The 12140-nt window shown below is 53.4% G+C and overlaps 1 protein-coding gene across 1 annotated transcript in view; it reads left to right on the top strand.

Annotated features, from left to right (window-relative positions):
* Window positions 1-12140, top strand: part of exoc2 (exocyst complex component 2) — an 85700-nt gene that overhangs the window by 20627 nt on the left and 52933 nt on the right. Inside the window, exons 4-6 of the mRNA XM_035414926.1 lie at window positions 441-567; window positions 6691-6804; window positions 8704-8828. Coding sequence (XP_035270817.1) covers window positions 441-567; window positions 6691-6804; window positions 8704-8828 — 366 coding nt within the window. The remainder of the gene's footprint in view (window positions 1-440; window positions 568-6690; window positions 6805-8703; window positions 8829-12140) is intronic.

Below are 12140 nucleotides of genomic sequence, written 5' to 3'. Positions count from 1 at the left end.
GAGCGTGTCGTATGGGGAAGCGTGTTTGAGAGCGTGTCGTATGAGGAAGCGTGTTTGAGAGCGTGTCGTATGAGGAAGCGTGTTTGAGAGCGTGTCGTATGGGGAAGCGTGTTTGAGAGCGTGTCGTATGAGGAAGCGTGTTTGAGAGCGTGTCGTATGAGGAAGCGTGTTTGAGAGCGTGTCGTATGAGGAAGCGTGTTTGAGAGCGTGTCGTATGAGGAAGCGTGTTTGAGAGCGTGTCGTATGAGGAAGCGTGTTTGAGAGCGTGTCGTATGAGGAAGCGTGTTTGAGAGCGTGTCGTATGAGGAAGCGTGTTTGAGAGCGTGTCATATATGCGCGCGTGTTTGAGAGCGTGTTGTATGAGGTTTGTATGAGCGAGCAGTGGGCAGGTGTGTACTTCCTGTCTGAGCTCCAGCTGCTGTTGTGTGGGGGGGTGTTAGGTATTCTGGACCAGTCTGCGGTGTGGGTGGACGAGATGAACTACTACGACATGCGCACCGACCGGAACAAGGGCATCTCCCCCCTGTCCCTGCGCCCCGCCAATCCGCTCGGCATTGACATCGACAAGTAGGTGTGCCCGTACACGAGTGTGTGTGTGTGCGTATGCACTTACAGACACACACAGACACACACACACGCACATGTACACACACACACACACACTCACACACACACACTTAGAGACACGCACGCACACACACACACACACATGTACACACACACACACACACATACAAACACACACGCACACACTTGGAGACACACGCACACACACATGCATATATACACACACGCACACACAGACACGCAAATACATACACACACAGTCACCTATACACACACTTAGAGATACACACACACACACACACATGCATGCATATATACACACACACACACACACACACACACTTAGACACAGACACGAGACACTCACGCACACACACTCATGCCCCCCCCTCACGACTCCACCACACCCCAGCAGTACCTAGCATTCCTGCTCCAGGCCCATGATTGCTTCCAGCAACTCTGGATTAGGGGCAAATTAAGAGCCGGTCTGCAGAGCCGCAATGAGGGGGCAGTGTGTGCAGTCCCAGGGTCCCCCTCCGCATAGGCAGGCGGGCGGGGAAACTGCGTCTCTTTGAGCCCATATGTGATGGATTAATGGGGCTTGTTCCTCTCCCCGCACGGACTGCTTGTCTGTCATTTAGCAGTGTAAACACAGGCAAATCGCATTGTTCTGTGAAATGTGTCTGGGCTTACTGATCTGTGCTGGTGAGTCTCCCTCTGGTTGCAGACGTGGAACACACACACACCTACACACACACACACACACACACATATGCACGCACAGCAGTTCATAAAACGTTAATATGATTGATGAACTTACATACAGGCCTACATACATGTGCATATACACACAACAGCTCGTTAGTGAGATTAATTGAAAAAGTTGAAGCGCAGACACACGCACCCACACACACACACGCACGCACGCACGCACACTCAGACACACACACACACACACACACGCACACACACACACACACGCACACACACACACACCTCCCTGGCCTGTGACTCACGAGCGAGCTCGGTAGACCTGTAGGCTCAAACCGCTCAGAGTGGGTGTGGGCGGAATCTGCTGTTCCTGTGTGACAATGGGCTCTCTTTCGGACCGCGGTGGGCGTGTCACAGCCGCACAGTCGCCCCGCGCCGCAGTAAACAGGCCCTGTGGCGACGCCCGAAGACACGCAGTCGCGGTGCGTTCCGTCCAGCTGGTGCAGGACAGTCATTACACACTATTTTTACTGCACGGGGAAATATCAAACAACATCAATCACTGGGAAACCTCATCTCCCGAACGCCTGAATGGAAGAGCGCTCGTGTTTCGCGTTTCTGGGAAAGCGCTGCAGGGCTACCTTGAGCGTTTTAATCGCTAACAAATGTGATTTTCTTTTTTTTTTCTTTCTTTTTTAACAAAGACGTCGATGCGAGCCGTGAAATCTGCAGGCGGAGGCTTGGCCTTCCAGGCCTTCAGCGCTTCAGTGGACGGGCTGCAGCGTCCTCGCCTTTATTTCAGCTCACCTTGGCCAAAGCCGAACACCAGAGACGACGACCGTGGGGTGTTTTCTGTGCCATGCCATGGCAGTTTTCCATGCCATTCCGTGCTCGTTTTCCATGCCATTCCGTGGCAGTTTTCCATGCCATTCCATGCTGGTTTTCCATGTCATTCCGTGCTGGTTTTCCATGCCGTTCCATGCTGGTTTTCCATGTCATTCCGTGCTGGTTTTCCATGCCATTCCGTGATGGTTTTCCATGCCATTCCGTGTTGGTTTTCTGTGCCGTTCCGTGCTGGTTTTCCGCGAGCCGATCTCTGGCGGGTACCTGCGTGGATTTTGTGGGCGGTAATAGCGAGGCCGTGACTCACGCCTGGGGGGGGGGGGGGGGGGGGTGGGGGTTAGCGCTGCTCGGAACAGAACGCTGATCCCGCGTGATGAATGGGCCTAATTGAGGCCTGGCAGCCCCCCCCCGTGCTATGATGACTCAGCAGCGGTCCGCTACACGTGTTTATGGAAGAGGGACGTACCATTTACACCACGGGGGGGGCGTTATGTGGATGTTTCATCAAACACTGAGAAGTATGCCTAAATATGTGGGCCTTGAGTTATGGGTCAGCGTTTTCTGCGGCTGGGTAGACTAACCCTGGCTAATAGCTAATGCTTCTGAAGAAGTCGAGCCAGGTTTTTTTTTTAGGTTTCTGGAATGGTGGTTTTTGAGTGAGGGAGGGGTGTAATCATGTTAATTCACGTTGCTCTGCACTAGGATGATGTGTTTTTGTGTGTAATCAGGGGCCTTGATGAGTTGTTCATGCTGTTTGCAGAATAATGACCCAGGGAAAAATGGCAAGTGGAGGTCGTTGCCAAAACAGCCAATCGGCAGCAGGGGGATTAGGGTGGGACGGGGAGGGGTTCTTGCGGTCAGCCCGGCCCTGCCTTTGCTCCGAACGGGACAAGGGGGGTACCCGAGTCTCCAGGGCTCCCGCTACGCCGCGTCTCTGTTCACGGAGAGCGAGAAGCGTCTGGAAGCGAAGCTCCTCTCCGGACCGGCAGTCCGCGCTGCCGTTCATTCGCCCGCTCGAGCTGTTTCTCCGCCGGTCTCTCTTTCCCGCCGAGCCGAGCGGCTTCTCCGCGGTGGCGCACGCCGCGGTCTCTGCGGCTGACGGGGGAAGCGACTCACTGGCCCTTCTCACGCTTACGCACGCGTCTGTGAGATATAAAGGGCTAGATGTGCGTTAATAATCTGCCCTGGCCCTGGATGACTTTAAAATGTAAAGTTCAGTAAAATAATCTAGGTTTTCTTAAAAAAAAAAAAAAAAAAAAAAAAAAAAAAAAGACCAGGTCAAAACCTACTATATGGCTGGACCGTGTATGGGTGTGCGAAATTGTGCCCAATTTGTTACAGGGATAGTCAGTGGTAGTGTCTGTACGACCAATGGTGTGACTTCATCACTCACTCGGTCACTCAGTCGCAGACATTCGCATTTATAGGGCCCCGCTGTTGTGGTCCAGCCATTAAAACGTAACATTTAATTTACTGTATTTTAAAGCTTTCCACAAATGGAATGAGTTTGGAAGGTTCTCCTTCCGTGATGTGGGACAGCCTAAAACACGCAGTCCTGTGCTCCTCCTTAAACACGTCCCTCAGCGATCCTTCTGAGTGATACGGGTGCGGTGTACGCGACCAAGCCCCCCCCCCCCCCCCCCCCCCCGCTCTTTAATGGGAGGGGAGCTGAAGTCCCCACTGCGTGTGGACCCGAGGTCCGCCCCGAAAACCCCTGGGGGTGCGGAAATATGGCCCCCGGGGCGTTAGAATGCGCCGGGACAGCGCCGCTGGCACCATCGGCGTGGTCGCCGCGGCGATAAGATCGCCATCACACTCCGTTCCCACAGCCGGGGGGGGCGGGGGGGGTGGGGGATGAGGCCGTCAGCGGGGAGCGCTAATTGAGTCCTGTGACGTCGGGGCCGGGCTGGTGGCGGGGGGGGGGGCGGGGGGGGGGGGGGGGCGCGGAGCGGGAGCGATGGGAGGGGGTCACGGCGACGGTTAGTGTTCTGCGCGGGTCATTAGCGGGGATCAAACCGCGTGTAAACGCTGGGCCGGACGGTCCCTAATGAGGGGAGGGGGCTCCACGGCCTCCCCCCCCGGCACCACGGAGCTTTCTTCCCACGGCCCCGCCGCTCACGCACAGCCTGCCTGGTCTCACACTGCCCCCTGCTGGCCACAACGGTACTGCACTCTACCACACATGCACTCAGGCGCATTCACACACGCACTCAGGCACACACACACACACATGCACACACGCACTCAGGCACACACACACACACATGCACACACACACTCAGGCACACACACACACACATGCACACACACACTCAGACACATGCACACACACATGCACACACGCACTCAGACACATGCACACACACTTGCACACACATATACACTCAGACACACACACACAAACCCACAAACACACATACATGCACACTCACACGCACACTTGTTCCTGCCGTTTGAAGTTTAACAACAGCTGTCCTGTGCGTGCGTGTGTGTGTGCATGTGTTTATGTGTGTGTCTGAGTGTATGTGTGTGCGTGTGTGCGTGTGTGCGTGTGTGTGTGTATGTGTGTGAGCACCCGGTGCACCTCTGTTGAGTGCTTTTTGGTTTATTTGGAGGGGGCGATTGTTTTATTGAGTCACGTTTGCGCAGATTTTGCCCAGGACAGCGCTGCGGTAGGAGACGTATCGTGCCACGCAGGGCTGTGAGTAAGGCGCTGTTATTCTGCGGTGTGGAAAGAGCTCGCTGGCCTGTTTAAACCAGGAGGCTGTGTCCAGTTCACTGCTGGGCTGGTCTGACTGATTTTTCATCACGCGTAGGCATGGATTCAAGAAACATTTGTCCTGACTTTTTTTCTTTTTTTTTTAACCAAAGTGCTACTTTTCTTCTTTACGCAGTTTGGAGAGTTAGGTTTTGGCACGGCTGAACTCCCGGCACTCAGAAAACGTACTTTCAGCGAAGTGAAGTGGGCGCGTGCGTTCATGTGCAAGTCAGAGTTAAACAGAAACGTTTATGATTGAGTGCAGGCCATGGAGTCACCTCCAGCACGGTGAAAAGGCCCGTCTGTCCGGCCCGGCCGAGAACCAGACCCCCGTCTCTCGAGTTCCGCACGCTGCGGAACCGCCCTTTCCAGGTCTCTGTTGACCGTTGGCTCCTATTGGCTGACGGGCCTGTCTGCTGCACTGTGATTGGCCGGCCCGCGTCTGTGTGCAAGCACTGTGAGTCTGAGGTCACAGGGGTCATCCCCCGTTCTGCCCGCTCTTACTGACGCTCCTCCGAGCGCCGCCTCACCGCAGGGTTGCCAGATGCCTGGCTTTTAGACCAGAAAGCCCGGTTGCCAGATTATATTCACACATCCGGTTTGTTGTCCCGACCGAACAATGTAAATTTACGGCCTGAATAATTGATTGAAATTTGACGGTCGAGTTTGGAGTGAGTTTCTTTCTTCCGTCTCCACTGTTACTTTTTTTTCCCTCCTCTGCACCCTGTTCCCCCCTCCCTCCTCTCTCCTCCCCCGGTCACTAAACCCAAACTTCGCATGTGTGTGTGTGTGTCCATGTCTGCGCGGTTTTGAAAAAAAATCTAAATCTGGCGACCGGGTTTCCGTCGGCGAGTCGGTTGTTGTACGGAGCGAGCGGAACGGAATTCACCGGATCGCGTTCCCACGGCCGCGATCGCCATAACAACGCGTTTGGAGGATGTGTCACTGCAGCCGGCGGGTTTGGTCTGTTTAGAAACGTTTGCCGCGTGCGGGCATCGCTGGGCAGAAGGGCAGAGGCGCTCGCTGTGCACCCAACACGAGGCGTGGCCGTCCGAGGCTCCCAACCGCGTCCAGGACTTCACGTCTCTCCGTGTAAGCCCACGGGATCGTTTTGAAAAGATTGCTGCTCACCTCGGTGCTCTTAGATTGGGCCGTTGTAAGAGACGGTTGCTCCTGCCGCAAGTCCTGAGCACAGTTTTCTGTGCACGTTTATGACTGTATTCTTCTTCGTGCGAAGTCACTGAATGACCTCTCAGGCCTGAAGGTTTGACATGGGGGACGTTAGAAGCCGTGGAAAGTTCTAGTCAGTGAGAGCGGCGCAGAGAGAAAACCCTTGATGCGCGGAGGGGTGATGACATCACTCAACCCCTCCCCTCTGGGGATCTCCGAGGCCGATAAGGATCTGAAACGAGGCTCTCGAGCGCTGACAGTGCGCAGGACCGTCTCCAAAAACTGCGTTTATTTATGCGTATCATTTTTCAGCTCATAAATATATATGTAGGGGAAAAAATCACATTCAGAGAAAACAAACGAGTTGGGTATGGGTTAACGGCAAGAGAAAAAAGAAGTGAAAAATGAAAAATGTTCACGATCATTCTGATGTCGTCGACTGTTTTAAGATTTTAAGAATTTTTTTTGCAGCCCCTTCCGACAGGAGAAAGCTTGTGATGTTGGGACTGTGGAGTCTGTTTCGCTTTGAGGCTTTGGTTTGTTTTTTTGTTCTCCCCCCCCTCCCCCCCCCTTGTTTTTAGCCAGCAGGTCTTGGTTGTTTTGGTGAAACTTCAGCGAATTCCCTGTGCTCTTGTCTCCAGGTCCAAGGTGGCGCAGAAGGACCTGGAGTCCATGTTCCCGGGAATGAGCGGAGACTTCACCAGCGAGAACTTCTCGGCCACCTGGTACCTGATCGAGAACCACTCCAGCACCAGGCAAGTTCCGGAACCTTCCGGCTGCTCACCCGCACCCCCCCAGCCCTGGCTGAGCTACGTGCGGTGTGAGGCGCGCTGACCGAGCAGCTTATTATTCCGCTGCCTTTGCCGTCGGTTGGGCCGCGAGCGATAGTTCGGCCTTTTAGCCGGTGAGTTCTCTGCTCCCCACGGTGACTCTTCTCTCCGCTGGACGGGGAAGTCGGCGCCGGACGGCGAGTCGGCCTCGAGGCAGGGCAGCGTTTTTAGCGGGAATGTTAGCGCGGTCGAACCCGGTCGCACGCGCAAGGACCTCTTCCCGCTCCTCTCCTACAGGCCCCCTAATTCTTCTCCCTCTCGCCCCCCTTTTACACTTTACTTCACCCAGATAACAGGAACCGCGCGGAGGGCTAGCCCCAGTGTTTCGGTTATCCTGCGTGTGTGCGTGTGTGTGTGCGTGTGTGTGTGTGTGTGTGTGTGTGTGTGTTTATTCCTCAGAGGAAACTCTTGATTTGGTCCCAAAATGACTTTCCTGAGAGAACGCCACAGCGTGTATAAACAAATAACCCCCCCCCCCCTCCCCCAGGGCTGGTGGGCAGGTAGCAGGAAGCAGGAAGTCAGCCGCACTTCTATTACTTCGCTGGCTGTCAAACGCAAACACGGACTTGGCAGTTGAGTGATGGGGAATGGAGGCCCAGGTTAATGAAGGCGCGTGCACGCTAACCGCTAAATGCTAATTGCTAACCGCTAACCGCTAAGAACTTCTCTATGCCTGGCAGCTCCTGTGTTCTGTGTGCAGTTTTTCATTTCTATTTTTTTTTTTGAGTGGAAGTTTTTTTAATTTTTAAATAGAGGATCAGGGGATCTTTTCTTTTTTTAAATGAACTGGCTGACCGTTTATGTGGTCAAACAAAAAAAAAAAACAGAAAATGACAAGGTGTGAAATTAAGGTTTGATGTTTTAGGTTTCAGATCAGATGAACGTTAGCAAAGGTGTGCACACTCGTCTCAGGTGTCCCTCTGCTTTTGGGAGCACCCGTGACTGTAACCCCCCCCTCCCCTCCCCCGCGTGAGTTTGCATTGGCAGGAGCGGTGCTGTGGGGGCCGCTGCCCAACCCCCTCCCCACTCATTCAGACGTCGTTTGAAGCAGTTTTTAGATGATAACTGTACCTGTTTTACATTCATCTCGCTTTCCTTTTTTCCCCCTTTATATTTGGCTGCCCCTCTACCTTCCTACAGTCTTACAGCAGTGCCATGATTTAATTATTATTTTATATATTTTCAATCAGTATCTCAGCCCCTCATGGTCCCCTATCGTGCTGGTCTCACTGCACTTGTGTGACAGTGCTGATATGATGTTCTGTTTGCTCAAGTTTTAAAAGCGGAAGCCTCGAACCCGTTGTTCACACGCGGGGCAGCGCTGACTTCACACAGACCCTCAGCTCAGCTGCCTGACAAACCACAGAGCAGCCTTTCACACCTCAGACATGCCAGACCAGGGCATCCAGGTTTACTGAATGAAGCTCTCTCTCTGTCTCTCTCTCTCTCCCTCTGTCCCCCCTCCCCATCACTCTCCCTCTTTTTCTCTCTCCCTCTCTCCATCCTCTTTCTCCCTCTCTTCCTCCTCCTCTCTCTCTCCCTCTCCCCATCACTCTCCCTCTTTCTCTCTCTCCCTCTCTCCCTCTCTCTCTCTCTCCCTCTCTCCCTCCCTCTCCCCATCACTCTCCCTCTCTCTCTCCCTTTCTCCACCCTCTCTCTCTTTCCCCCTCTCCACCTTGTCTCTCTTCCTCCCTCTCCCCGCTCTCTCCCTCTCTCTCTCTCTTTCTCTCCCTTTCTCCACCCTCTCTCTCTTTCCCCCTCTCCACCCTGTCTCTCTTCCTCCCTCTCCTCGCTCTCCCCCCCCCCCCCCCTCTCTCTCTCCAGCTTTGAGCAGCTGCGCATTGCGGCCCAAAACCTGCGGAAACAGGCCAATAAGAAGAACGACGGCAGCCTGGCCTACGTTAAGGGGGGGCTCAGCACCTTCTTCGAGGCCCAGGACGCGCTGGCAGGTAAGTGTCCCAGACGGGAAGGGGGGAGGGAGGGGGGCTGTGTTTAATTTAGACTGGTTGCCTGTTGCTATGGGGCTGGGAGAGAGGAAGGGTGTGGTAGGGGGGGTTTTTGGAGGGAGGTATTACGACAGGACAAGTGATTAATGAGGTGACTGTCCCCTGAGGATGAATTTGGAACTGCGCCCTGGGGGTAAAGTTCTACCCCGCTAGCCTGGTTCTTCATCATCATCATCATCATCGTCCTCAGCGTCGTACACAGTCTCGCCAGCACACAGCCAATCACAGCATACGTCAGCTCCCATAGGACGCAGTTTTGCCAGCACGCAACCAATCGCAGCAAGCTTTATCTCCCATGGGACACGATTTTGCCAGCACACAGCCAATCACAGCAAGCTTTATCTCCCATGGGACATGGTTTTGCCAGCACACAGCCAATCACAGCATACGTCAGCTTCCATAGGACGCGGTTTTGCCAGCACGCAGCCAATCACAGCAAGCTTTATCTCCCATGGGACGCGGTTTTGCCAGCACGCAGCCAATCACAGCAAGCTTTATCTCCCATGGGGCACGGATTTGCCAGCACGCAGCCAATCACAGCAAGCTTTATCTCCCATGGGACACGGTTTTGCCGGCACGCAACCGATCACAGCAAGCTTTATCTCCCATGGGACACAGTTTTGCCAGCACACAGCCAATCACAGCAAGCTTTATCTCCCATGGGACACGGTTTTGCCGGCACGCAACCGATCACAGCAAGCTTTATCTCCCATGGGACACAGTTTTGCCAGCACGCAGCCAATCACAGCAAGCTTTATCTCCCATGGGACACGGTTTTGCCAGCACGCAGCCAATCACAGCAAGCTTTATCTCCCATGGGGCACGGATTTGCCAGCACGCAGCCAATCACAGCAAGCTTTATCTCCCATGGGACACGGTTTTGCCGGCACGCAACCGATCACAGCAAGCTTTATCTCCCATGGGACACAGTTTTGCCAGCACGCAGCCAATCACAGCAAGCTTTATCTCCCATGGGACACGGTTTTGCCAGCACGCAGCCAATCACAGCAAGCTTTATCTCCCATGGGACGCGGTTTTGCCAGCACGCAGCCAATCACAGCAAGCTTTATCTCCCATGGGGCACGGATTTGCCAGCACGCAGCCAATCACAGCAAGCTTTATCTCCCATGGGACACGGTTTTGCCGGCACGCAACCGATCACAGCAAGCTTTATCTCCCATGGGACACAGTTTTGCCAGCACACAGCCAATCACAGCAAGCTTTATCTCCCATGGGACACGGTTTTGCCGGCACGCAACCGATCACAGCAAGCTTTATCTCCCATGGGACACAGTTTTGCCAGCACGCAGCCAATCACAGCAAGCTTTATCTCCCATGGGACACGGTTTTGCCAGCACGCAGCCAATCACAGCAAGCTTTATCTCCCATGGGGCACGGATTTGCCAGCACGCAGCCAATCACAGCAAGCTTTATCTCCCATGGGACACGGTTTTGCCGGCACGCAACCGATCACAGCAAGCTTTATCTCCCATGGGACACAGTTTTGCCAGCACGCAGCCAATCACAGCAAGCTTTATCTCCCATGGGACACGGTTTTGCCAGCACGCAGCCAATCACAGCAAGCTTTATCTCCCATGGGGCACGGATTTGCCAGCACGCAGCCAATCACAGCACGCCTCGGCTGCTCACTGTATCTTTCAGCTCAGTGTCTTTTTGTTCCCCCCTCTCCCCTCTGTTCACAGCCAGTTCAGCAGGGGCCTGCAGAGGAGCCCGGCAATCAGAGCCCAAAGCGTTCAGCTGTTCTGAGTTTAGCCCCAGATAAATAAGCGCTTCGTAAAGAGATCATTCGATATGGTGTGCCGTTGCTGAAAGCGGTTGAGGTGTTCAGTTTCTTTTACATTTCTTTTGGGGGGAAAAAAAGACCTAATTTCACACGCATTTTACCCAATCATCGGCGGTGTTTAACGCTCTGAACAGGGAGCTGGAAACATGGGCGCATAGCTGGGTTTTTAAACAGGAACAAGGCACTCAATCTTTAGCCTCTTTAAAGCTCTGAATCCTGTACCCCGGTGTTTATGCCAATGGCAGAGTTGCTCCATTCGTGTGCGTGTGTGTGTCTGTGTGCGTGTGTGTGTGTCTGTATACGTGTGTGTGCATGTGTGTGAATGTGCGTGCGTGTGTGTGTGTGCATGTGTGTGCGTGTGTCTGTGTGTCTGTGTATGTGTGTGTGCATGTGTGTGCGTGTGTGTGTGTGTGCGTGTGCGTGTGCGTGTGTATGAGGTGGACTGTGTGAGATCAGATGTGTTGGCGGGTGTGTTCGTGACACTGTGACAGTTACCTACAGCCATGCGGTGGAGTTCCGGACCCCTCATCTGTCCTGGCATGATTGGGTCGGGCCCCTCATCTGTCCCGGCGTGATTGGTCCTCCATTGCCTAATGTTGACTTAAGCTACGCTAATACGCTCAAAGAAAACACTTATAGGAAACGCTGACCTAATTAGCAGCAGCGCCTCACGCGCATTTCCGCGTCTCCCAGGCTAAGTGGGCCTTCTCGACGGGGCTAGCCGTTTTTAACGTCAGGATGGATTGTCGGGCGTTATGTTTTTTTGTTTTTTTTAAAAGGTTTGATTGAAGAGAATAATTTGCACCGTGTTGGGGCGGGGGGGGAGGGGGAAGCGTGGCGTCCAGCGTTGAGGTTTACAGTCGAGGTCCTGGCCAATCACAACACCACGGTTAATTTATCTTCATTAAAACGATACCGGCTCGCCTCCATCCCTGCACTCAGACTCGAGGTCGCCACCTGCTGGTTTCTCTGTGTAGTGCGGTCCCGCCCCCGATGCTCAGGGGACTGTAGAGGAGGCAGTGTGCACACACACCCACACATTGTTAATGTTATTTATGTTGTCATAAAAAAAATGAATTTTGTCTCTTTATTCCCCTCTTAGCCTGTTGGTTATTTCCCTTTTTGTTTACAAATATTTTTTTTATTATTATTATTATTTCAGAATTATTATTATTGCTTTCCTGATTTGTGAGCTCAAAGCCAGAGCTGGGCCTTTTCACTGTGCTGTCACTGAAAACAACACAACCAAATGAACACAGCTGCTGAACACAGTGTCTGCCGCCTAATAAGGGTGATAAGGACTGAACATTTTTTTAAAAAGCTTTTTTAAATATTTTTTTAAAATATGAATATCGGGAGCAATGCAGCCGGTTTTCACATGGGACTGAGCGTGCTCAGTGAGTGCTCCCTGATTGGGCTTGTGAATGGCTGGTAGAGGCGGTAGGGCACGT

Source organism: Anguilla anguilla, chromosome 4 (assembly GCF_013347855.1).
Source record: "Anguilla anguilla isolate fAngAng1 chromosome 4, fAngAng1.pri, whole genome shotgun sequence".
NCBI lineage: Eukaryota > Metazoa > Chordata > Actinopteri > Anguilliformes > Anguillidae > Anguilla > Anguilla anguilla.
Note: the sequence above shows the minus strand (reverse complement) of the source record. Positions and strands in the feature narration are given on the sequence as shown.